At 42.2% G+C, this 27,736-nt stretch overlaps 1 protein-coding gene and 1 long non-coding RNA gene across 3 annotated transcripts in view; one reads left to right on the forward strand and one right to left on the reverse strand.

Annotated features, from left to right (window-relative positions):
* The window catches only part of LOC119019929 (protein unc-13 homolog B-like), a 159,322-nt gene that overhangs the window by 37,988 nt on the left and 93,598 nt on the right, over positions 1-27,736 (forward strand). Inside the window, exons 6-11 of one of the 2 annotated variants that reach the window (XM_037098921.1) lie at positions 2,413-2,486; positions 3,188-3,245; positions 4,011-4,046; positions 4,737-4,950; positions 22,883-23,167; positions 23,961-24,048. In XM_037098921.1, the coding sequence (XP_036954816.1) occupies positions 2,413-2,486; positions 3,188-3,245; positions 4,011-4,046; positions 4,737-4,950; positions 22,883-23,167; positions 23,961-24,048 (755 nt within the window). The remainder of the gene's footprint in view (positions 1-2,412; positions 2,487-3,187; positions 3,246-4,010; positions 4,047-4,736; positions 4,951-22,882; positions 23,168-23,960; positions 24,049-27,736) is intronic. The other variant, XM_037098922.1, reaches the window with a different exon arrangement.
* Positions 93-26,951, reverse strand: LOC119019930. Its single transcript, XR_005075187.1, has 3 exons — positions 26,899-26,951; positions 23,952-24,009; positions 93-366 (listed from the first exon to the last, which is right to left on the reverse strand). It is a non-coding gene; the product is annotated as an uncharacterized LOC119019930 (long non-coding RNA).

A 27,736-nucleotide genomic window follows, 5' to 3' on the forward strand; every position in this document is an offset into this window, starting at 1 on the left:
GAAGTTCACAAAACACACAGCACAAAATGGATACACAAACACACAGCCACGGAGCCAGGACTTGATGCCGATTAAATAAAAAACCACTAGGGTTCATGAGGTCTTTTGTGTTTAATGTTTTTGTTGACCTAAATATTTCTCAACAATCTTTATTTGTGATTCTTACTCTTTTTGGATCACGTAAATAGTAACATGTCCATTTTTTTTGTCCTCAACAAGTGCTTAATCTCAGGGAGGTGTCTGAAGCGCCTGCTCTTGAGCTGCCGCTGTGTTTTTCCGGTTACACTTCCTGGCACTCTATTTACTCGATGTCAGGAAGACACTGGTTCATGTCGCTGGCTGCTCGTCTTGACACGAAGTCAGGGTCTGAAGATGGAGATAAGATAGGAGTTTTCCCCTTTAGCGAACTTTGACAAATCCTTTTCAAATAAAGTTAAAGTAATTGACATCCAATTTCCAACACAAGTACTAATCAATAGTGAGCTGCAACCTTTTGGTCATCCTGACACACACAAACACAATTCACAAGTACCTGTTTAAAGTAAAACCCCGTGCTCTTATTTTAAAATTCAGTATGACTTCCACTTCCAGAGGGTATCCGCTTAGAAATCGAAGAAAAAAAGACTCCTCTTCTATAACTTTGCTGAGAATTATCACATTTTGCAGTTTTCTACAGTATCAAATGTAACCAGTCGTCTTCACATCTGTGGGTTCACTGCAAACAAGAAATGCTAATGGCTAACAGCATATCTGTATTACTACTGATTTCCCAAAATGTAAACATATACAGGCAGCCCGCTGGCCACATTGGCCCAGTAGCAGCCTTCGAGTGGCCTAGCATCTACAACGCTTGCATATGATATATATGTGAACAACATATGAAGTGTCTATTTACAGTGCATGTATGTCTTAAAAAAAAAAAGGCTGCTGAAGTTGTCTGTGCCAATTCAATTTGTCATTGAATAGCCCTGCAGTATGGAAAAAATCGGGCCCATTTGTAGCCTGCACCTAACTGACTCCATGGCAACATTATAGTTCCTATTTATTTCCCTTAAAGCCTTATTGAAACTATCAGACAGGATGTCATCGGCAGTGAAGCATAACATTACTGACTTCTACCTACCTGGCTTGTGCCCACATGACACACAGCCTATTACATTAGACCCAGACAGATTTGAGAAACTCTCCTCTAACTTAGCTTTTGGGTACACTCAAAGAATAAGTTTAAGTTCTCTAAAACACTGACTTTATGTATTTCATTTACATACATTACATATGTGATTTAATTACATGTACATGCAAAATATTTCCATCAAGTTGAGTTAATGTGAATATAGTAAATAAATAATTTAGTCTGCTTCAATGCAGTTTTTAAATGATAATACTTAAAAGTCATCCATTGTATCAACTGAACATGATGGAAATACTTTGCATTAAATTATGTAACTCACGTAGAACTTATATAATTAAGTTACATGGACAATTGAAATACATAAAGTGTAGTCTATAAATATCAGAATTTATGGGACGGGCCTAAGAGGTGCAGGATCTGTGATATCACAAATAGTTTTGAATGGTTTTGAATAGTTTGGAGTATTCAGTGAGGGAGAAAGAGTATCTGCCAATGTAAGGGTGCAGGGGATCTAACTAGATACATATCCCAACTAAAAGATAAACACACAAGTTGCAGGATGTCAAAAGTTGCTCAATAAAGCTGGGCACCAACATGGCAAATTTGACTTTCTGTTAAAGGACATTTGTAATACTCATGAATGACTTTAATATTTAGACTTCGACTTATGTGCTGTTGTATAGAAAATATACGTAAGTGCTTGCAATGTACTTCCAACATATTAATGACTGACTTATGTTTTACTCAGGACACCATTGTCGGCTTTTCACATTTTCCCTTTTCTCATCTCTTCCACTCCCACACACTCCTTCTTTTCCTTCTTGCTTTGGGGAGGACCTTTGATCCCCCTGAGGTGGTTTTTAATTCTATTTCTGGACCCCCAAACGGAAACCTCCTCATCAGTTATTAAACACACATGAATATAAGATGGGAACACATCAAGCAACAAGGGTGGGGTAAGACAGGATGGGATAGGGGTAAGAGGGGAGAGGCAACTGGGGGAAGGGTGGAGCTAGTGCTGTGGTCCTTCTTCTATTCTTGTCTTTTGTTTCACATTCTGTGCTCTCCTTTCTCCTTCTTGCTCCATTATTTACCTTCTCTCTTGACAATTCCTTGCTCAATCCTACCATCTATCCCTCTACCTATCCCTCCATCCCATGTGTCTGTATTTCCTGAACTTTCTCTCTTTCACCACCCTCTCTTGCACTCTTATCCACTCAATTTCCTGTCACTCTTTCGATTTTTTTCTCATCTTCGAACCATCTTCTTCTTCTGTCCAGATATCCCAGAAGACGAGGCTCAGTACTGGACCAGTAAACTGGAGCGTATCAACACCATGCGTATACATGATGAGGTAAGACTACAAAGTACCTGTTAATAAGTTCAAGATTATCTTAGTGCTGATAAAAAAACAATATACTTTTTCTTCACCTTAGTAGGTAGTTCACGACGAAGTGTTAAGTGTGTGAACCACTGGTGGCATTTGAAACTTTAATAGGCAGTACAGGATAATAGCTTTAGTTATTTTTTGTGTAAAAAAGATCACAATATCAGTAATTAAAAGGTGCCTGAAAATGCATTGCATCCTGTATCCATCCATACTGCAGAGAGACATGTAGGATTAGAGGCAGAAGTGGACGTAAATGAGATTTTCACAGATTTTCAGACCCCTGCTGGAGCTGAAGAGGAGCAGTTCAGAAGGACAGACAGGAATTGTTTGCAGGTTTGATGGGAGCAAGAATCAATGCTCCTGAAATCTCTTTTCATTTAAGTCAGTTTACATTTTTACAAGTCTTCTCAACTGTTTACAAGATTGCTCTTGATTATAAACACAGAATCTGTATGCATCTGAGAGCATTTTCTTTATTTATTTAGTTACCAAATATTATGTCACACCGTGCACCCTTCTCATAGATTTTGCAGTTTATATTGGCTCCCTGCTGCCATCTAATGAAAAATAATAGTTACTACATCGCATATCTATCTTCTCTATCTCTAGATCTATCTTTCTATTTACTATTAACTACCATTTTATACTGTTCTCTTTTGTGGCAGTATCCACTGCAGGAGGACGTCCAGAGAAGACGGATGGCATCTGTGCCCTCTCAGTGCTGTGAGTAAACTTTAAAAGTAAAATGTTTGTAGCAGTGTGCACATTTAAAAAAACAATTAAACACTAGGTGCTGGACAGAAGGAACAAAATTAAATTCAAAACCATTGTCTGCACACAAGATAATTCTCCTATAAACATTTATTACCACTATCATGTGTGTCTCTGCAGTTTGTTTATGTCTGGAGAAGGGTTTGGGCCTGAAACATCACATATGGAGATAATAAATGTTCATGTTTAATGTGGTACTTTTGTTCAATCCACGCTAAAAAAAAAAATCTCCTCTTTGAAACTAATTTCATATCAGCCACCAGTTAAGTGATGATACTATTTGACCGATTTCAGTAATAAATTTAGTCCCCATTGATTTCTTAAAAAAATAAATAAACTTGCTGTTTGGACACTAAAGAAGATTGGATGCACCTGCCACTGTTCATTTATAAAGAGCTGTATTTTCTACTTGCTGTTCACAGATGTGAAAACACTTTTTTTTTCCCACAGCTGTTGCTCATAATGCTCTAATTGAAATTAACTCAGGCATCACATTACTTCATGTGACTTCTTCACTTTGCTTCACTTAGTTCTTCTTTATCTCATACTGGTATCACCATTCATCATTTCCATCAAGCTGCACAAATTTGGGTGTCTTCAGTCCCATTGTTACATCCTCATTTGACCATCACCATTCACAGTCACTGATTTGAATTTTCAGTAACACAGTTTACTTTTCTTCCTGACTTTTTTGAACACTTGCCTCCATGCCACCAGGCAGTTGGAGTTATTTTGGATGGAGTGACCAGCAGAGTACGTATGGTGGTTGTTTTCCCCCTGTGACTGTCATTCAGTCTACATCTGCATGGCGCAGCTGCTTTTTTCCTTACTCTTTGGTTAAGGACCACTGCATGTCTGGCCCTACTCCTTTGTTGGTCTTCATTGTGTTTGAAAATTCACTGTATTGTATCCGTTCGGTCAGAATGTGAAGCGTTCATGCCAGTTTTGTTGACTTAATCTATGTGTCATTTGGAGTTACATTATTAAATTGTGACATCAATCCAATTTTTCCTTGTGTTTATGTCGTTGTATGCTTGGTGCTCATGCAATTGTATTTGATGCCCTCTACCACAAGAGGGAGCTTTTTATTCAAACAAGTTTGATTGCTGCCACATCATACAGTGGCTCTGTCTTGGCAGCCTGGCTGTCAGATCAAACCTTGAGTACAATTGTACAGATCTTACTTTTGTCTAATGCTTTATTTCCTGCTTGATTCTTTACGGTTACACTGTAAAAAATGTGCCATGTAAAAAAGGCAAGTGGAAGCAGGACAAAGTTTTACAGTAATTAAAAACAATAATGATAAACAAGAGCTATCTTAAAATCTGTGGGAGGTCTTAAGACTTTATTTTATGATATATAATTTGAAAATCGTCAATCATTTATTTAAAAATTTAACGTGTGTATGTGTTTTACTGAACTGTTTGTGTTATCTTTGCTCAGCTTTTGATGACCACGATAGTGCAATGGATGACCGCGATAGTGACTACCGCAGTGAAACTGGCAACAGACCTCCACGGTTCCACAACACCTCCCAGACAAATTCGTCAGTGCACCAGTACCCTATAGGAAGCAGGGTCCAACATCAAACCCTGTCCAGAGAGTCTGACTCTATACAAAGCTATGAGCTAGACTACAGAGAAAGTAGGGGGCCGAGGTAAACACACACCCATTCAGTGACACACATAAGCAAAGACACAGCACTTGTCACCTCATCACCACATGAAAATCATTTGTATTGTGCTATAGCCATTAATATCATTGTTATTATAAAGGCCACATCTGAAAGAAGAATTTGCACAGCTTTAGATAGTTGTGCCTGAATACATTTTTTACCCCTATCTACTGTATACAGTAACTAAGTGTTTTGATCTGTTGCTTGTTCCAGTTTACCAGTCACTGTTATATATAGATGTTTTTTTGTAAAAAATTAAACAAAAGAATCTTTGAAGAAAAGCAGGCAAAAAGCTACAGCTAGCCTACCAAAATATCTCTATACAAACAGAAAACAGGTGCAACTTACCTTCTCTTTACAACTGCAAATGAGTTTCTCATGCGCATAAACAACAGCATGACTTTGTGAAAAAAAATTTAACACTTTCTTCACATGTGCTTGGCTTTTTTCATTTACTATTCTATTTCTTTACTTGCATGAACACTCACTTTGCATGATCTTCAGTTTTGACTGATGCTTAATTTTTCTTTCTTTCTTTTTCTTTGCATCATGTTCCACTGCTTCCTGCATGGCACTTTTTTTCCTCCTTGAATCCAGGAGATCAAAAAGTAAGGGTGGAGTAAGAATAATCCCTGTTGACTCAGGTATGGGTGTGGAGGATTGGGAGAGTAAATATAAAGTGCCTGACTCAGGTGTCTTAGATGATTACTTGGATGCTGAGCAGAAAATGTGGGAGGATGAAGATAAAAGCATCATCTACCGGATCAGTGACAACCCTTCCGAGTCCAAAGGCAGCAGGTTTTATCAGACAGTAGAATGTGATGCACTATCCCCTGAGGATATGGGGGAAACAAATGGCAGGTCACAAAGACAGAGGCATGGCTTCGGTAGCGGAGAAGTGCGTTTAGTTTATAAGGAAGCAGGCAGCTTTGAAGATGAATCATCCCCTCCAGAAATTGATATAATTCCCTCTGTTAAACAACAACGTCAGCAGACAGACAGAGAATGTCTCCTTTACAAGACCAGACTGTGGGCCAAAACCGCCTTAGAGGACACACTTGAGAGCTATGCAGCTTTTCGTGAAGAGGAGGCTGCTCGGGAAGAGGCTGCAAGAATCAGGGGGAGAAGTGAATATGGATCAGTTGGTTCAGATGAGATGCAGTATTCCTTTGGATCTGAGGAGGAACTAGATGATCTGGCATTCACTGAGGGGGATGCTAGTTATGAATATGAAAGTTATTACTACCCTGGCAAGTATATCTCACAAAGCTATTTAAGCAAAGGGAGAACAGGTCGTGGACAAGATCCTTCATTGTCTCCTGTAGAGGAGCCAAGTGATGAATTTGTAGATCCAATGGATGAACTTAAAAGCTTGGTTAATTCTGTGTCTGAATATCTCGCTGTAAAGGAGGAGGAGATCAACAACTATGAATCAATGCCTAAACCAATTAGAAGAAAACTCCCACTACTGCCAACTGAAGCTACAGTTATTGAACCTGGAGACAGTAAAATAAACGAGGTCAAACCTGAAGTTAAGGAAGACAATGCTGTTGAGCAGGGTATAGCTGGAGTAAAAAATGCCATGAGCTCATTATTCAGCACAATCACAGGATCAAAGCCCACCACTGAGGGAGAAGCCCCTGCCACAACGCCATCACCTCAACCACCACAGGCAGACTCTGGTATTTCAAAACTGCTGTCTTTGATCCCTAAAGCTAACACTGAAGCCACAGAGACCTCTGGTACTACTGCAACAGATCCACCTACCTCCCAAACATCATCTCAACCTGAGTCTGGCATTTCAAAGCTTCTTTCGTTTATTCCCAAAAGTGGTGGTACTTCCCCACCAGTAGCCATAGTTCCTCCTGCCTCTCAGGAGCCCACAACAGAGAAAAAGTTTTCCCTACAGTCTCTTTTGCCATTTCAATCCTCCTCCAGCCCACAAGCTGACACTGATCAGGTGCCAGTACATGTTGGAACAGGGGCACAAGGCAGTTCAACAGCTGCTAACCAACCCACATCTGGATTTGAATCCATGTTAGGAAGGCTTAGTCCTTTGAGAATGTTTTCTAGTGCACCGTCATCTAGAGAGCCATCACCTCAGCCATCAGAGCAAAGAAGTTCATCTGCTGCAAGCAATGCATCCCAACCAGCATTTTTAAGCAGAACCCCAAGTCCTAGTCCTAGTCCTAGAGAGGGCTCACAAACAGAGCGACAGTTATCAGGTGAGACGAGACCAGGTTCAGGAACTGGATCAGTCGATCTTTTGCCAGATACAGGAAGTGGATCAATTGAGCTTTTGCAAGAAACTGGAAGTGGGTCAGTAGAACTTTTTCCAGAGACAGAGTCATCTGGTGAGCTACCTGATATTCAGCAAAGAAGAACGCCTGCAATATCTGAACCAAGACCTGAAAGCAGTGCAGAGGAAACAGGATTCTTCAGTCCTTTTAAAAAATCTCTCTCTACCCTCATATCAGTTGTTCCACCTGAAAATGCCTCACAGACTGACACCAAGCCTACAGAGGAGTCATTTTTAGGTGGCAAACTCAAAATTCCATTTTTCTCCTCTGATAATGTTTCTACAGCAAACCCACCTAAAACAGAAGGAGGTATGCTGTCAGGGATTCTTAAATTTGCATCTGGTGATGATGCCAATATCCCATCAAAAAGTCCATCCCCCAGCCCTGCAAGAACTCCCTCTCCAAGTCGTGCTGCACTTCTTGAAAGTGTGCCAAAAGGAAACACAGAAACTGGCTGGTTTTCAAACCTGTTTAAAGTAGGCCCAAGTGAACCTGCTAAGGAACCTGCAAAACAACAAATGACTCCAACGGTGACACTTACCAAACCTAGTGGGCAAACTGAACCACATACTGGACAAATTGTCACTGAAACCACAGAGAGCACTATCTCCGGAGCAGAACTGTCTCAGGAGCAACCACTGTCTGAAAAGGATGCCCAGTGTAAGACAGATGTGCAGCCTGAAGCAGATGAAACATCTAAAAATCATGGTCCTCCAAAGCCTGTAGAACAAGCAACATCAAAACCTCAAGCCTCACAGGCTCAAGGAATTCTCTCTGGATTGTTGAAATTGGGATCAACAGAAGATGTGTCATCTGACAAGAAAGCCCAGGGAGGGGATAGTCAGCCTCAACAAAGTGGGCTATTTTCAGGCCTATTTTCAACACCTGCCCAGTCCTCTCCTGAAACACAGCAAAGTTCTGCCACACAACAGGCAGGAGGACTGCTGTCTGGATTTTTAAAATTTGCCTCTGATAATGTTTCTGCATCTACAAATCAGTCAATGTCAACATCACCAGGAGGTCAATCTGAAAAAATTCCAACTCAAAGGCCAGAACAACCTGCTGCTGCACAGCCACCCACAGGAGGACTTTTATCTGGGCTCTTGAAAAAAGCTACAGACTCAGTGGCTTTGTCTCAACCACCTCAGTCCAGTCAACAGTCAAAACCAGATGCAAGTAGCCTAACAGCAGAGATGGACAAACCTCAACCAATCTTAAGTGAAGGGACTGCTCCTCCTACCGATAAAGATCAACCTGACCCGCAACTTAGACCAACTGTAGCTTCAGACAACCAACAGCAACAGTCAGACCCAACAACAGGAAAACCACCTCCAAATGAAACAACAGCATTACCTCAATCTAGTGGATTGTTAGGGGGTTTGCTGAAACTTACAGAAACAACTTCTCAGCCACCAAAAGGACCTCTGGCAACACAATCTACACAACCAAATCAACAATCAGGTAACATGTTGTCAGGGCTTTTTAACAAGATTGTTGAACCTAATCCTACCTCATCTCAGCTACAATCACAAACCGCTGCTCGAGAGAGTAACCAAAGACCAGGGCAGCAAGCACCTCCTCAACAAGGAGGCTTCTTCTCCGGCCTTTTTGGAAGTGGAGGCCAAGACTCTGCTCCTGTAAATCCAGCACAGCCCTCAAAAATCCAGAAACAGAGCAGTCCACCTGGGCATCAACCTAGTCAACAGCTGGGTAATAGACAAAACTTACAACAGCAGAAGCAAATTCCTCCACAACAGCCCCCCAGTACTCCTGGGGGGATGCTTTCTGGATTCTTAAACAAAATTGCAGATGCAGGGACGCCCACTGTAGGGAATCAACCAGAGCAGCAACAGGCACAAAGGGCAAGCCCCAAGACAACCCAGCAACCACCTAGTCAACAGGGAGGCTTCCTCTCTGGGCTATTTTCTACAGGCCCTACTCCTCCAGCACAGCAGCAGCCACCTGTTAGTCATCCAAACCAGCAGCAACCGCAACAAGGTAACAGACAGCCTCTGCGGAGGCAAAACCAGATTCCCCCACAGCCTGCTGCCTCTGCACCAGAGCCACAGCAAGGTGGACTGTTTTCTGGATTTTTGAATAAGTTAACAGATAATGCAACGCAACAGCCCACACCACAGACTGGATCTCAACAGGGAAATAAATCAAATACTGTTCAACCTGGTCAACAACCATCTCAACCCAGTCAGCAAGGAGGTTTCTTGTCTGGTCTGTTTGGTCAGACATCACCTCAACAACAGCAACAGCCTGGGAAAATGGCTAGTCCTCAAAATGCAGCAACCCAACAGCCTAGTCAAGGTGGAGGCTTGCTTTCAGGTATTCTGAAGCTAGCATCTGGTGATAATGTACCACAAGAGCAACAGTCACCTCAACCTGCTCAGGCAGGTCAACCATCAGTTAAATCAGGGCAAAACCCAGCACAGTCTGAATCAGGGGGATTATTCTCTGGCCTGATGAACAAAATTACAGCGACTGTGGAACAGTCATCATCACCACCTGATCAGGTGGACCTTCAAACTACACAGCAACATCAGCAGCCACGTGTAGGACAGGGGCGACCACAGATACAGAGAACCAAACCAGTAGATGTGCAATCCTCCCAAGATGTTGCTACAGATAAGGATGCAAAAGGTCCAGCTCAAAAAGGTTTCCTCTCAGGCCTTTTTAGTGTCACAGAGGAGCCATCATCAAAGACACAACAGCCATCAAATCCTCAGCTCGGGAAGGAGGAACAAAAAACCAGCACAAGTAGCACATCTTCCGGTTTGTTAACAAGCATTTTCAAAACAAGCCCTAGTGACAGTAGCACTTCTGCTCATGAAAAGGAAACCGAAAAAGGCCTTCTTGATCGTCTATTGCCAAAGAGCAAGGAGGATATACCCTCAAGTTCAGCAACACTCACAGCTGGTTTTGGTGCAGCTACTCCAGCTGTTGTTACCCAGAGAGAACCTCCGCAAACTGAGGTTTGGCAAGATCCCACAATTCCCCCAACCCAGCGTTATCTTGATGAAATTCAACGTCTCTTGTATGGGACTGCACATGAGTATGGTTACAAGGATCTTTTATACAACTTCACAGAGCATGGTGTTATTCCACCAGAACTTTATGAGCATCAGTGTCTCATAGAAGCTCTTCTATGGCAGCAACTCAATGATTATGCTCTTGCTGAAGCCCTTGCCACTCAAGTTCAGGAACGCTCCAAGGCATGCCAAGGATATAAAATGCCAATGGCTCAAGAACCTGAATCAGAGAATAATATAAGGTTCAATCCTATAGAAATGAACATCAGTGACTTCTATGTACCCTCGCATCCTTGGAAAGATGCTGCTGCTGGGCTTTTTGAGAACAGAAATCGTTTCTTGGAGCCAGATGAAGATCTTGTTTTGTTTGACATGAGTTGCAGAGACAAAAAACGCTGGAGTAGCTGTGACCAGCTAAGTGATCTTGATGGTAAAAGAAAACCTTGGATTGTAGGAGGTTGTGCTCTAAATCTGTCCACGGAAAAAACTAAGAAACGGCTAAGCCGATGTCAGTCTCTCACAGAATGTAATGTGCCGGAATTCAGCAAAGTAGTGGAAAAAAGTGGAATTTGTAGTGCTGTAAATGATCAAGATTTTGGTTTGAAATCAGCAACTGAGTTTTTAAAACAACTTGCCACAAAAAAAGGTCCAATGGATTTAACGCGTGGTGCTATGGATTTAAGCAGGTCTGCAGGTGCCACAGGGGATGTGGATGATGAAGTGATCTTTCAGGATTCTGAGTGGTATCAACAATGGCTGTCACTATTGGAGCAAGGGTTGTGGTGGCCTGCTGAGGTTGGGGACTGTGGATACTATGTTTATACAGATGAGGAATACATTTATTCCCTTCTAACTGACAGAGCTGGTCGACATCTCTATGCCTGTGCTGCCCCAGAGGATGTACAAGCTCTAGAAAATATCACTGAAAATATTGCTAACATCCTGAAACAAAAAGAAAAAGTAACCCTTTGTGGTTTTAAAATACCCCTCTGCACCGAAGACAGAAGTTTCTGGAATTCTTGCCAGCAGCAAAATAAGTTTGTGCTTTCAGATGTGCCCATGGACCTAACTGCTGCCCTTAGAAAAGGTGAAAAGATAATGAACATGAATTTAGAAAGCTTTTCTCAAATGTTTCAGGAATCTGTGTCTTCTCAAGCAGACCAGCCTGTAGACTTTAGTGTGTATAAACTTAAAAAGATCAAGGTGGAATCAGTGCAAAATAGTAGTAGCTTCCAAGAGGAGCCATTGGAGGCAGCTGATTTTACTTTAAAGTCATTGAGAGGTGGACATGGTGGGCCATATTGGAAGAATCAGGGAGTAAAAGATGTGTTTACAGTCTCACCTGCACCTTCCCCAAGGTGCTCTTCAACACAAATCTCTCCCAACAGACGTTATCCAATTCCTGAAATCAGGATTGCACATGCAGATGACACACTTGGAGCACAACGAAGACAAAAGTCAAGCTCTACTGGAATGTCTCCAAATACTGATCCAAGTAAAGCTAATATACTGTCATCCTCGACACCTGCTACATCACCATTAGTGTCAAGCAAGGATTCAGACACTTCAAAAAATGCCAGAAGTCTTCCTGAGACTCCATCAGTTTCAAAAATCCCAGGAATAGCACAGTCTGGAAGGAAACTGCCCACACCACCAACTGTTACCAAAGCCCCTTCAGCACAGCCAACTTCTGTTAGGAGTTCACCCACTACATCTTCTACAACTGTGACTGTGCCTTCTGTTTCACCACATAGACCCCAGCTTGCAAGGCAGCCATCGCAAGCAGACAAACCCAGAGCAACATCACAAGCTAATAAGACTACGGTCACAACGACATGTGACATAAGCAAAGCTGGTGTTGCTCTAGCAGTGGACCAAAAGCAGCCACAAGTTTCATCTAAGGAGTTTACACCTCAATTACATATACTGAATGACAGCTCAAGTACATATAATGAAGCCCACCTTTACAAAAAAAATCCCAACTTTGGCACTCCAATTGACCCTCAACTATGCAATAAAGTCCTAGATTTTTCTGCTGCAATTGATAAAAACAAAAATATCAAACAAAAAGATACAACAGATGCCAGTGTCAAATCTACACAAAAAGATGAAGTTGTTGACTTCACAAAGTATAAGTTGAAAAGATTTAAAGAGAAAAAGCACATGAATGCTGAGGCAATTACGGACTTGACAGACAATACCACAATTGCTGTAGATCTTACTAAACAGAATGAGGAAGAAGAAATGGAATTTCCTCATTCAGAATGTCCAAATGAGGGCACCTTGCAGCAAAGCCCGAGAGCTTCAGATCCAAGCACAATTTCTCAAACCAAATATGTGCCACTTGATCAACACGACAAGTCAGGAAGAAAATCAGAGAGTCCAGAGGTTAAAATTGTCCATAACTCTTCAACAATGAAATTCCAAAGACGACCAGCCTCGCACAGCACCTCTATAACTGTGACAAACCAAACTGATGTTACAGCATCTGCCAAATGTTCAAAAGATATTTCATCCAAACCGTCTGTTAGATCATCTGATGAATTACCAAAGAGTGCTGACATAAATGTAAAGTTATCAGCAACAAGAAGCTCTTCATTTACTCATATTTCCAATAAAGCAGTTAGCATGGATAGAGGCCTAAAACAACCTGCAAAAATTGGATCACTTCAATCTGTATGTACCTCACCAGTGGTAAGCCCTGCTATAATAAAAGAAATGGGCCCTCAGGGACAGCAGCTAAATCCATCATTAAATGTGCATCTAAAGATGCAGCATAGCCCACCAGTAGTTGAGGCTGGTTTGAGACAGCAATTTCCTTGCTATAAGTTAAGTGGGAAACCTCAGCAATATCAGGAGACCACTGCACCAGCCAACTCAATTAAAGCCACATTGGATATGTCCGTTAAAACAAAATCCCAGCCGCCTCCACAAACTGTTGTGCAGCCGAAGGATCCCCTCTGTGAAGCACTGTCATTGACAAAGAGAAAATCATTAACTGAGGAGATTGACACCTGTCCTAGTCATGAAGATTCCATCGACTTGTCATGTAGAGGAGAATCACCAGTGCCTCAAGGAGAAACAACGGAATATATTGAACCACTACCTGTTGAAAAAATTAATTCTCATACTAGTAAAGGTAATAGGAAACCATTACCAAGACAGCAATCTCTTTTGGGTCAGTCGTCTGAATCCCTTGAAATTTGTCAAGTACAACAGAAGGCCACAGCACCGGCTAATACAGTTAAGGCCACACTTGACATGACTTCTAAATCCTCCATCAAATTGAAGGAGGTTGTTTCAGAAGTAAAAACAGATGACTCTCTTAATGAAGCCATACCACTTATGAGAGGCAAGCCAAGTGCTCGTGATCTTGCACGAAAAAATTCAGTTGGAGTACCCCTCGTTGTAGATATCCCTTCTCAAGAACCTTTTTGTGATATCAAAAGCTCCCCAGCAAATGCACAGCAAGAGATTGAGAATCAGAATCTGTACCTTTCAGATTCTGTTTCATACCATCAACAATTGCAGCAAAGCAAACCTGTTGTCTTTTCCCAGTCAAATAATTATTCTTTACAATCATCTTTAAGTGCTCAAACACATCACACAGCTACCTCAACAAAACCTGTCACAGCTACAGCACTGGATATGTCACCCAAGCCACCCCAAACCACACTGATAATGAATATACCAGAACATGAGCTGACTCAGAGTGAAGCACTTTCACTTATTAATAAGCCAAGTCCAAGAGCAGTTGCCCGAAAAGATTCTGTCGGTATTCCCCTGGTTGTTGAACCAGCACCATTGGAATCAACATGTCAGAAGCAACTGCAGAGCTTGATCCCCATGCCAAAACAGCAAAACTTTGATGGAAACATTGCCCGAGTTCAGATTCCAGCACTTCCCAGCTGTATGACAGAGCAGTACTCCAGAGTTAGTGATACCAATGGTGTGTCACAGGCCATTCCCCAATCTTCTCCACTCTCTACAGCTCCGGCAAACTCTGTTAAATGCACGTTAGATATGTCAACTAAGACATGTAAATCAGATACCATGCTAGACCATACAGATCCAGTGTCACTGGTAAGAACAAGGCCTTCAAGCGCTGCATATTCTCGAAGAGACTCTGTGGGTGTTCCACTAATTGTGGATTTGCATCCATCCAAAGAGCAACCTAAAAGGCAACAAATGCTGATAGAATCACAGCAACATATGCAACAAGGATTTGTGCGCTGTGAATCTCGAGAAATACATCAGCGAGAATCAGCCCCTGCCAACTCTATCAAAAGTTTCCTGGACATGTCTCCAAAACAACGCCAGAAACAATCCGAAACAGCTCCTGATATCTTGTCAGCTGAAGTTGTGCCACTGGACAGATACACTGCAGCTGTAACAAGGAATGGTTCCATTGGTGTACCGCTCTTGGTGGATAAATCTGCACATCAACAAGGGAAACAACCCTTGAGTGTCGTCAACACAACTGAGACACTTCTTAGAGAGATATCAACCTACCACTGTAATGAGGTCTTTTCTAATTCAAGGTCCATCTTCAAAGAGACATGTCAACAAAGTAAGCCAATGGACTTCTCTGCAAAAGATAGCCTTAACACAACTAACATTTCAAGTAATCATGCTGAACCAGAAGATGGACAACCCACAAATTACACTAATAACAAAGCAAAGACAGAAATGTTTGAAAGAAGGCAAACTGGAAGGCAATTACAAAAGAAAACAGTACTGGGTATTGTTGACCTTACTGTGGATACTCAAAACAAAACCCAATTGATTGGTCTTCAGGATGCAACAGATCTTTCCTCTCCCTATGTGTCTTCTCCGACTCAGAGTAGTCTTTACCATCAGCAGCCATCCATTTCTCCAACTACTCCCAAGGAGGTCAGAGAAGATTTGGCGTTTTCTCAAATTCAGAATTATCTACAACATAGGGAATATTCAATTGATAAACAGGCCACCACTCAACCTTCAGCACATTTCAGAATGCAGTCAGGAACAGGGTTGAACTCTGCCCAAATGAATTCATCGGTTTCTTCTTTGATGTCTATTCAAAGGAATATACAGCCTCCTCAAAATGTAGCTTCCTATGCTATGCAGGACAGTACATCTTCTACATTCTCACTGAACAGTGCATATCAGCAGATCAGTGATGTACATTTTGAATCCAAGAAGCCTGACCAGTTTGCTCCAAATATACATCATCTGCGAACTCAGCATGCAATCCCACAGCAATACCAGCAGCCTAGTATGGATATTGATTTGACATCATCTGTTGCTAGATCTCAGCCAAAAGCTCCAAAGTTACAGAGACAAGATACAGTTGTTCAGCATGACATGACACTTCGACACAATATTCTTATCAAGCAGCCAACTGTGGACAGCTTTGCAAGCGCTGAGGAAAGCCTCTCAGATAGTGGAACAATGGCAACTAAAGGACAAGCATTGCCTCCCTTTTCTACCCAGCCACTGTATAGTGCATCCTATGTTTCTGCCCTACAATCTTCAAGCATTCCATCATTGCCGACTCCAACAATTCAGCAACCACATGATAGACACATAATTGATCCAAATGTACAGTCTTTTCATGAACAGCCTGTGCAGAGCATTGCAACTGCAGATTATTATGCCCAAAAGCCTCTTCAACTCTCAAAACAACACGATCCATGCCCATCTCCTGTTACTGGCCAGCATTATCATACACAAACTGTACCCACAAGTGCTGTGGCTTCAACTCAATATGTACCTAAGGTTGGTGCAGTTATATCACAACCCCCTACAATCCATGACCAGAGGCCAGTGAACCAAGGCTTTAGAGCTGAAAAGCAAGGTCCAGAGGTATCTTCAACACCAGCAGGATCTGCATCTGTTAAGGGTTTAATTTCATTATTTAGTGATTTTGGTACACAACCATCTCAGATTACAAAACCAGCTGCCGTTATACCCCACCACACTCAGAGTATGTTCATACCTTTGGACAACAGGACACACAATACTCCAACACAGACTCCTGCTTTTAGCCATGTTGCAGTTACTGCTGATACATCTGCATTGAGTGCTTCACATGTGAACAGCAATGTTGAAGAGACAGTTGTCCCAGCAATTGCTAAATTACCAGGGACAACTGATAAAAGCCCACAAATGTCTGTTGTATCAAGTTCTTGGCCTTGTACACCAGCACTTGCTAGAGACAGAGAAAACTCTGCTTATAAATTACCAGATGCTGTTTATGATCCATCACACATGAAACGCCCCCTTAAATCTCCAACAGCACAAACTAAATTCTTCCAGGAATCAAGCCCACTGGCAACTGGAGGTGAACAAGTTGCTTCCTTACCATCTAGATTATCCAAAGATCAATCTGTAGCCCTGCAGACAGCGATAGCTCCAGAACCACCTTTATGTGGTGTGAGCTCTCCAACATCTCCGATGATATCACATTTGGTCTCTTCCTCTAGTCAGTCAACAATGCATAGTTTCAAGTCTCCATCTGTTCTTGAAGGCTCTCAGCAACCACAGGCAATACAAAATGAAAGCCCAGCAGAACTTGCAGAAACACTGCCACAGCTGCAAAGTTTAGAGGAACCCAAACAAACTATAAACACAGAGTCTGTAGATGTCAACACTGGATTTGGTGAGGTCTCAATTGTGGCTAACATATCCCAGGAGAAAATTAGCCAACCAAGATCAATCTACATTGGCATTAATTGTTCAGATGTTCCTCCTGTTGATAAGGTGATTGAACCAGGCGAGTCAAAACCCTATGTTAGACTTCCTCATATTTTTATCTCAGCAGCAAGTCCAACAGAAGAAGAGACAATTCAACATCCATTCAATGAAGGTAGCAAGCCTGAGCTGCCAGAAATAAGTGGCTCTGAGGATACCACTCCAATTGCAGTATCACAACCAGACTCAAAGGATTCTTTACCTTCTAATGTTGTTGCACAGTCTGTGATATCCGAGGAGGCAAGGGACACAGAAACCAGCAGCACAGAGGCACTCATTGGGCCAGAGCAGGTTGAGATCATCTCACCAGAGATGTCACCTACACTGACTGCAGCAGATCAAACACATGCAGATGAACATGACTCACAGCAAGCCCTTACCAAGATTAGCTCAACTATAGAAGCTACCCTTTCTGAAGCTGAGACCACTGAGGCCTGTGAGCCATCACTTGAACTGCCTTCAAAGGACAGGTCTACAGAAATAACTGCAAATGAAGAAGTTAAACCTCTCAGTGACCTTTCATGCAAGGATGAAACTACAACTGTAGAACCAGAAGGTGCTGGAACTCTTGAAGAGTTGCCACACAAGGATAAAAACACCACTGTAGATGTTGTATTTCCTGAAGAAGGTCAGTGTCTTGAAAAGTTACCACAGGAAGACATACCCTTAGATGTAGAGTCACCCAAAGAAATCCAACAGCTTCATGACAAAACTGAAAGAGATGTCCCCTCATCTTCTCTTGAACCCAGTCCTGACAAACCTCCCGCAGAGGAAATCACAACACCAAAGGACGATGGCTTAGCTGTCAATGTTAGTCAGCCTGAGGCTGAACAACCTGCAGAGCAACCAGGTACTGGCTTATTTTCAATGTTTAGTGGCTCCACTGCAACCCCACAGCAAACGCCCTCCCAAACTGGGCTGTCAATACTTGGTGGTATTCTTCCTGGGTCATCTACCAAGGACACTCCTGGTACAGGGTTACTCTCAATGTTTTCGGGGTCAAATGCGCCATCTGCACCTGGATCCAAAGACCAACCGCCACAGTCAACCCCACAAGAGATGCAGGGAAAAGGATTATTCTCTATGTTTGGCGGATCTAGTAGCCAGCCACCATCTGGCCCAAGAGGTCCAACTGTTGGAGGTGTGCGACCTAGAGGTCCTCCACCCAAAGAACCTCCAGGCAAAGGTTTGTTTTCCATGTTCGGTGCATCTGCACCTCAGCAACCACCCAGTCCAAGAGGTTATACTGGGAGTAGTGCAACACCAAGAGGACCTTCCACTGGATCTTCTATATTTGGTGGCATTCTTCCAGGTTCTACTACACAAAAAGAAACAGCTGGTGCAGGTTTGTTTTCCAAATTTGGAAGTCTTGGTCCTTCGCCCCAGACTGGATCTAGAGAACCCCCTCCTGGACCAACAGTAACACCACCAACTAGAGGTTCAGAGCCTTCAGGAAAAGGGCTGTTCTCCATGTTTGGTGGACAAAATCAGCAAGCATCAGAGGCACAGCCTGCAGTGTCTAAACCACCTGAAACAGAGGGTGTTTTCAAAGTTTCTTCTGTGTTCTCACTTGGTGGTGTTTCTGACTGTAACAAATCTAAAACTGGATTTGGCCTATTTGGAATGTCTTTCAAGGAGGAAACCAAGACAGAGCAAGAAATAATTGTTCCTGTGAAGGAGGAGATTGCCTCAGAACAAATACAGCCCTCAGACACAAATGATTCTTCAAAAGAAGCAAAGGATCACCTTGTTGAGGCCAAGAAAAATGCACCCTCTGGCCCTCTCTCTACATCATCAGTCGAGTTAAAGCTCCAGTTAGAGCAGACATGCCAAGATGGTAAAGATTCAAGCTTGGACATCAATAAGAGTACTACTGAAATTCTTATTCCCTCAACAGATCCACATTCAGAGGTGGACATATTAGACACAATGCAAAAACAACTTTCTCATGATGAAAATTCCTCAAATGTGGTTGAAACTGTAACAGTAAAAGCTTCCAGTAGTTTACTAGAGACAAAGTCACTGCTTGACCAACAAGCTGTAAAAATAGTAAATGAGGAACAGTCGGACATCCCCAAAGAATACAAAGAAATTAAAGAAACAGTGGATGCTGTGACAGAAGCTGCTACGTCAGAAACTTCTGAAATTAAGAGAATAGATGATGAAACTGATAAAGGTGCTATCAAAAGCCCACCAGAAAAAACTGATGAAATTGAACATTTGGAGGCCATTGTTGAAGGAGATATTACAATTCCAGAGGTAGAAAAACAAAATGAGGGGCCTCTAAAAGCTGCTGATGAAGAGGAAACTGCTGTTGCAGATATAGAAAAATTAACAGAGGAGCCTTTAAAAGTTGATGATAAAGAGCAAAGAGCAGTTGGAGATACTGAAAAATCTACTGAGGAGCCTTTGAAAGTCGATGATAAGGAGCAAACAGCAGTGGCAGATATGGAAAAATCAACTGAAGAGTCTTCAAAAGGTGCTGGTGTGGAGCAAACAGTGGTCACAGATGTGGAAAAAATAACTAAGGTTATTGGTGACGAACAAGCAACTGTTACAGATGTGGAAAAATCTGAAGAGGCAAACATTGCCACTTCAGTGATAGAAGTTATAGAGATCACTCCTGCAGATTCCACAATGGGTGCAGTTACAGCAGAGGCTACCATTTCAGAACAGGACAAATCTAGTAAAGAGGAAATAAAAGCCCCAGTCTCTAATGAGACTGCAAAGGAGCCATCAGAGTTTGGGGAAGCTGTTAAAGAACCGGAACAGGTATTAGCAAAACCTTTTGAAAGTAATAATTCGGCTGAAATGACCTCCTCTTTAGATGAAGAAAAAACTGTAGGTAACAACTCACCAGAAATTATAACACCTTCAGCTGTGGGGCCTCTGAAAGATCCATCATTGGGACCTGTAAGTCCTCTGCCACAGCATCAGCCCATGCCAGGAATGGCAAGACCACCTGGCCCACCAGGACAAAGAATGGGAGCACCAAGAATGGGAGCACCAAGAATGGGAGGACCACGGATGGGTGGCCCAAGAATGTCTGGACCAAGAATGGCTGGACCAAGAATGGCTGGACCAAGACAGCCAGGACCACAAAAGCCCCCTGAGCCAGCTCCATTTTCTGGCTTTATGTCTATGTTTTCTACCCCAAATGCCCCAAGTAAATCAACAACTGTTGGTGGATTTTTCTCAAGTTCACCTGGTTCACTTTTTGGTTCATCACCAGCTCCTCGTCAGCCACAACAGCAGCAGCAGCAACAACAACAGCAACAGAAAAGCTCGTTTTTTGGACTTCCAAGTAGCATTGGTACAGAATCCCTGACAAGTGACCTATTTGGTATATTCAAGGGTCCTGAAACGGCAAAATCTGAGGAACATCAACAATCTGGTACAGAGCCTGGACAAGGGGATCCTTCTGCTAAGGTTACTATCTTAGAAAACACTGAAAAGACAGGCACAGAGAAGACACCTTTACCTGGTGATGAAACTGTAAAAAGTAGTGAGGACTCTGAAGTTCCTGAAAAAGGATTAGTGGAGAAGGCAGAACAAGCAGACAAATCAGAGGCAGAAGAAAGTTCTCTGACTGAACCCACCATGAAAACTGCCCCATCTGAGGGAGAAGCCGTGGGTGATGAGCAAGCTGAGCATTCAGGAGAGCCAGCTTCTGCAGAGTCTAACAAAGCTGCACCACCCCCAGCTCCTGAAACCAAGGGTATATTTGAAATACCAGGTCTCACAACAACTAGATTTGGCTTTATGTCTGTTGCTGCTGAAGGCACATCCTCTATTGGATCCCTTTTCTCCACCACTCCATCTCCAGCCACTGGTGAGAAGACACCACAGCCACAACAAACAGATGGTGGTCTCTTTTCCGGTTTTAAGAACCTTTCAGCTGGTATATTCCAGGATGAAAAGCCGACTGGAAAGGAAGAATCCTCATCTGCTTCGTCAGTGTTTGGCATGAAACTTGGCTCAATGTTTGGGAACACTGAGCCTCCCAAAACTGAATCCACCCCTCCTGTAGTTACAGCCCAACCTCAGTCCCAAAGTCCCAAACCTACAGATGAATTCTGTGAGCCAGAGTCTGAGAAACCCTCCCCAGGTTCTGGAGAAACTGGAAGTGCAGATGCCAGTGATACAGAGGGACCAACAGAAACTTCAAAAACAGGAAGTTGTGACAGCTTAGCACAGTCACCACAGTCTGCACTCCCCTATGACTCAGCATCCCTAGCAGAAGGTTTCGATAAACCGCTGTTAAAGACTACCCCATGTGAGGCAGAAAAGAGCGTAGCTGACACAACTGACACCATGCATGCAGATCTGGACACAGAGCAACCAAAGGAATTGTTGGCAAAGGAAGCTCTGAAAAGGCTAGTACAATTTGTATGATAAATGGTATTGTTCATTTATCATGCTAGTGTAGACAAGTACATTGCCCCTCCCCTGTAGTACCTTTCCCATCTTTAGGTTGTGTTTGGACCACATTTCCTATCAGTGTCTGTATCTTTTTTCTCAACTTTGTCATCCCACAACTTGACTTTAAAATCCAAAGCATTAGTTTAGATTTAGACATTTTTAGAATTGGTTGAACCAACCAAATTCCTTGTTCAGAACATACTTCATATACACCTCTCAGCCACATATACAAACAATTAGGTAGAAATCTGACATAATTTATCATCAAATTCATAAGAAGGGAAATGATCACATATGCTTAAAAGGTGCTTACCATTATGTGTTAATATACCAGAGCTATTTTGTACTTAAGGAACCTCTGTAATAGTTTTCTTGACATTGATGGACATGAAATGAATGAAAAAAAACAATGTTTTTTATTTATTAGCTCTTCATTTGTGAGGCATGTATAAAGCCCCTCCCTGTCCCCTGCAGTTCTTTGAATTATTCTCCAGGCCTCAGCCAATTTGTTTATATGAATCAAACTGTGATAGATTTATGATGGTGTGGCAGTGCACACCACGGAGGCAGGCTGGACACTGAAATAAAAGGAACAGTGAGAGGTAATTTGGCTTTCATCCAAGACAAAGTAAATCATGCCAGATAAAGCACAGAGCCACTTTCCTTGTTAGCAGTCTCAATCACCTAGCAGCCACACAGTCAGCCACTTACGTTTTTATCAGTCAGGTTAAGCGTATCCCCTTTGCACTAAGAGGGTTTTTAACCTTTTAGTCTCAATCTTATTAAAAGGTTAAAGAATTAGGAATGTTGTGCATTTATCATAAAGTTCAATAGTAGATGCTGTAAATTTTCTGTAGATGCAGGTGAATTAGGAAGGTTATGTCTTTACTCTGTGCTCAGATACAGGATTTTAGACACAACCTTCAATGCTATGAAAAACTGTAATAGCTGGTCTCATTACGAGCACACTGTTACAGTCTTAAACATGCATTATGACCACCTCTCAGGGCTAAGGACCTCCCAGTGCTGTCTTTTGACAGTGGCTGCTTTCAGCCACATTCATTCATGTTACCCTGTTAGTTTTCCTCATTTTATGCGACCTTCCTTCCTTGATCTCATGATGCTGAGCTTATTTACCCTGACTTTTACTCCCAGTTTTTGTTTTCATGAATTAAATGAATTGTTTTATTCCAAAATCACTGTCCTCCATCCAAAGTGGAACTTCCTCATTTTTAATCAATTTGTAAAAAAAAAAGAAAAAGAAATGCAGTGTCTTCTCTTACAAGTGAATTTCAAGTTGTAATTTCCAATTTACTGGATTTTTGAATTAAACTGTTCCATTCTACAGTAGTCCTTTAACTACATTTTGCTTTCACAAATCACAGAAATATTTTCAATAAAAATCTGATTCTCCTCTAGTCCTCCGGACAGCAGCCGCTTTGATTCATCAGGCAACCTCAGCCCGGCAAGCTCCCAGCTCAGCTCTGAGCCTGAGGAGCGCCGAGATACCAGCGGCCCACGTCCTGCTCTTAACAGCCAGCCGTCAACATGGGATGAAGAAGAAGAGGGGGAGGAAGAAGAGGTTGAGAAAGAGCTGCATCCACTTCCAGAGCCTGGTTCCAACAAAGATTTGAAGGACTCTTCAGTAATCCCAGCCAAACCTTTGTTGGACAACCGTGATAACCAGACTCACTCTAAAATCTGGTACGTAAGACCAGCAGACATGTAAGTGAGCAAATTATGCAAATTTACATGTCCAGGCCAAGTGTCAGGTTAGTTTTGTATCACACGCCAAAGAGGGATTACATACATGTTGGTGAACTAGGAACGTGTACTGATGTAGGAGCACCTGATGAAGTCGTGGTGTGGTGCTGGGTGAAAAGAGGCAACTGAGGACTCTGTGGGCCCTATTCTTACTGTTCATAGCGAATGGTCTGAAGCGTAAGTGCTAGTGCATGGCGCCATCAGGGCACCCAACCCCACCTCAGTTTAAGACCACCACGCCCAGGGCCGCACAAAGTCGGTGCAGGTGCTTTTGCTATTTACACACATGCTATTAACATGGGCACTGGGCGTGAAAATTACAACTGCGTCAGTCTGATACTAGCATTGATATTTGTGCTGCACTGTGCTTTGAGCCGAGCTTAAGACAGAGTTTACCACACAAGAGAAAGGGAGTAATTAGATGGCACTTACAAGGACCATAGCTTGGTCACATTGGTTCACATTTGATGCAGTCTTTAAACAATAGACATGTTGCTTGCTAACTTACCATTAAACAAGCCCACCATAATCTTCCAATGTAAACACATTCTTAACTTAAATGAGGCTTAAATGAGCTTCCAGTTGTCTGAATGTGTCTGATTAGACTAATTGTGAACCTATCCTTTGACCACGACATTCATCGGATTGATTTTATTCTGAAATATTCATGTTTGCCATTCTTTTGAAATGTGTCCCTTTAAACCTGTTGATCTTTTTGCCTTACCTTTCTCAGTTTCTTTGAAGATGGCCCTCCACCCTGCTCTCCATCCAGAGTTCGCTGGCTGAAAGCATACAACAAAGTCAGAGTACAGCTTCTCGAGGTACAAAGACTCACTCTCTCTGCCCACCCCAACTGCTCTCTCTCTTTGGCTGTTTCTCTTTCTTACACAGTCATGCTCACACACTTATATTTGACAGCCATACTTACATAGTTTGTAAACTACACTGTATTTATCCAGTGGCACACAAGGAAATCAAATTAAATCAATAAAACCCCTTGCAATACACAGATTCACATACAAGCACATGAACACTGCTGTTTCTCTCTCTCCCCTCTCTCTTGGAATGACACTCTCTCTGCCTCTTTTCCCCTATGGGTTGGTTGAGTTTCCAGGCATGCCACAGCAATTTGCACCATTTTTATGCTCCTTAAATGTTTCCACTTTGATCTCGAATACCCCTTTCCACGATGGGTCTCTTCAGTTCCGGCTTTCGCTCAGCTCTTACGAAAAGATTTTTTAGTTCCAAGATATTGTGCTGTGAGTTAAAACGATTCCTTAGATTATGATGAGGCCTAGCGAACCACCTTGGGGTGGCTTGCAGTTGACTTTGGTGTCGGGATCTGTGTAAGCCTCAGGAGGAGATAAATCGTGCGTGCACACATCAGGGCACATTGCATTGACTTTATATTAATTCCTTCGAGGTTTATTTTAAACCAAACATATGCAATACATGTATATATACTTTAATTCTAACCTAGTTGTAATATTACAATTACATTGACCCAAAAACTACATAAATTCTTGTTGTGACCGGTGTTTTGTGTTTGTCCCCAGATGGGAAGTGAGTTGTCACATGGTGATTGATACACACTCACACGTCACCAGGTGTTGATCACATTCTGTTCAATCTCCAAGAGTTATCCCCACTGCTCCTTTTGTTGGCTACTGTCGGTGTGATTGGTGCTGTGTTTTTACTTCTAATTACCTCGGAGTCCAGACCAGTGCCTCCTTGTTTTTTCTGGACTTTTTTCACACCTGAACATCCATTCTCATGTCCACTGTCTATTTAAAATTGGAATCTGTTGAGATGGAGATGTTAAACATTTAGTCCATGTCCACACGTACCAAAACTATCCTTTTTTCCCCACGTCTTCCTTTGCATCATTTCAAGAATATTTGTATCTAAATGGATCCATTGTAAACAACTCAACAGGCTTGAGTTCATATTCCAGGCCTATAGGTGGTACTTGAAATTCACCAAAAACGGAGAAGAAGAGATGGAGCATGTGCATAAAGCTTGCGCACTGTATACAAACAGGCAGTAGAAGGAGAAACCGACCACAAGAAGAAGAAGAGGAAAATTGCTAGTGTGGCATATGCAGTTGTCCATAATACTTTTTACACAATACACAAGCATGTAGTCTGCCATTGTTGTTGTTGTTGTTGTCATGAGACATCGCAGGGTTAAGAGGTCCAAAGCTAGAGGTCGAGGGGTGGGTCGATGGCGTCATCGATATGCAAAGTATGCGGAGTCGCTGTCCAGACACACAAAAGCGTTTCCATGTGGATGGCTTCTTAATTTGTGTCTAGTGAAGCAGAAGGAAATAAATGATGCACTGAGAGAAATTAAATCGCAAGGTTGTTGTCAGTAGGGAGATTGCCAACATGGAAACATGACCTGACAAATCCCGCAAGATCACTTCAGTCGGGCTACCTATTAATAGGGGGACGAGCGGGTACAAGGCCCTTTGTTGACAAGCATCTGCCTTACTGAAGTGTCCTTGAGCAAGACACAGATATCACAAATGTCCAGAATGCACAGCGCTTGCACTTGACGACTTTGCAGGTGAATTTGTTTGAATTCTGAGACAGAACCTCAGAAATGACAGTGTGAAGAATGAAGACAGAGCTCTTGTTGGGCCTGTCTGACCGCGTTTGACTGCAGTGTATTGTGGTGCCAGCAGAAGTGAGGTCGAGAGAGCTGTCGAAATTAACCTTTATGCCATACTAAGAGACTATTTTCTAGGTTTCAAAAAGTCAAACAGCTGTCGCATGTGACATGACAGCTGAAAAAAAAAAGTGTCACTAAGATGTAATTCAGGGCATTGCTGTTTTGGAATGTAAAATACGCGAGAGGGAGATGAAAGTCATACAAAAGCAGCCGGAAAAGGATTTATCATAGCTGACTGTTGACAGGAGCTTTGATTTAAAGTCTAGGAGAGGCTTGCATACAAATAGTAGCCAGAGGGAGAGAGATGGAAAATCTGGCCTTTTTTTTTGTTACGAACAATAGATAACACAGAAGACAGAAGAAGTCTATGGCTTGATTTCACAAGAGAAACTTAAGGTTAAGATGATCACAATAGGAAGACAAAGGAAGACACGCAGTAATGTGAAATGTCTTGAATCTCTGCTTCTAAGGTCCAACCTTCCACTGTGTTATGACTGAAGCAGCCAATCATTTATTCATCAAGTAGGCCCAATCAATAAGGTATTTATGTGTTACTGCTAAAAATCTCCAACACTGATTATTCGTAATTTCAGGAAATAAGTTTATTCATCACGAAGATCATGATTCAGACTGTGAAAGCTGTTTTATTATGGCTTCTGTGAGGGAGTTTAATCAAGTCTAAGATGATAATAATGGCTTCATCATCATCAAGGTTATTTAGGTGTTTAACAGAAAGCCTGTGACAAAGCTGTGCAGTTTGAAAGAGATGAGGGTCTGAGGCAACATGCTCTTGATTTGTATTATGTAGAGTGTGAGATCACGTACTTTTGGAGCTTGTCACGGTTTTTCTGTCTCTGCCACATCACATCATTTGACTTATTTATTTAATGAATCTCTTGTCACTCCATCCCCTGAGTTCTATTCTTGAGGTTGGTGTGCTCAGTAGATCATATTTACATGGCGGCCATTTTGCTCTGTTGTGAAATATGTTATTTTACCTTGAAATGTGGTTCACTGTCCCTCCAGATTTTCACTATCCATCATCTTCTCAGTTGCTGATCGACATTATCCCAGCAAATGAGCTTCCAACCCTGCGTGTGAATACGAACATGGTCTATTGCAGTTCCAAAACATTAAATCCTCCCCAATGAATAGTCCAAGGTCAGCAGCAGACAGTTATGCTCCACTGCTTTCTAGACATGCCCACAATATTTCTTTGATAGCCTAGTATCAGGTGTCTTTTATCAGCGATTCATTCAAATCAGCTCCAAGCTCTTAGCAACAGCATTTACACAAGTTGTTTTCACAGACAACATGTGAAATGACTCAGGGAGAATGAAAATGGTGGAAACATGAGGATTAGATTTTAGTAAAAGAAAACACAGACTTTGGGAATTTCCATATGTTTTTTGAGCATTAACAGGTTTGAGAAATTGGAATCATTGCTGCTTAGTGGAGCTGGTTTGTGCCAACAGCACAGAGAGACTTAAAAGATGACCACCCCCTCCATACAGGTAACGACGTCTCTTCTGCCACTGCTGCCCGGCCACTTCAGCACAGATCTGAGGGAATAATTAGTTCATCCAGTCCAGCGCTGCTTATCAATGATAGATCGTTTCTTTAAATGCCACCTTTGATCTTGCTGAAGATCCAGAGAGGAGGGCGCAGCAGATCGCTCACCTTTCACAACCAATTACACGAACATTCTGCTGTTTAATGCTTATTAGTCTCTGCTTTCAGGGGCGCATGTGAAGGTTTTGTGTGTGTGTTAGCGTGTGTGTGCGTATTGTGAGCGCCCACTTGCTTTTTCATTTTCATGGTCAAGTATAGCTGAAC

The sequence above is a fragment of the Acanthopagrus latus genome, chromosome 5, assembly GCF_904848185.1.
Source record: "Acanthopagrus latus isolate v.2019 chromosome 5, fAcaLat1.1, whole genome shotgun sequence".
NCBI classification, from domain to species: domain Eukaryota; kingdom Metazoa; phylum Chordata; class Actinopteri; order Spariformes; family Sparidae; genus Acanthopagrus; species Acanthopagrus latus.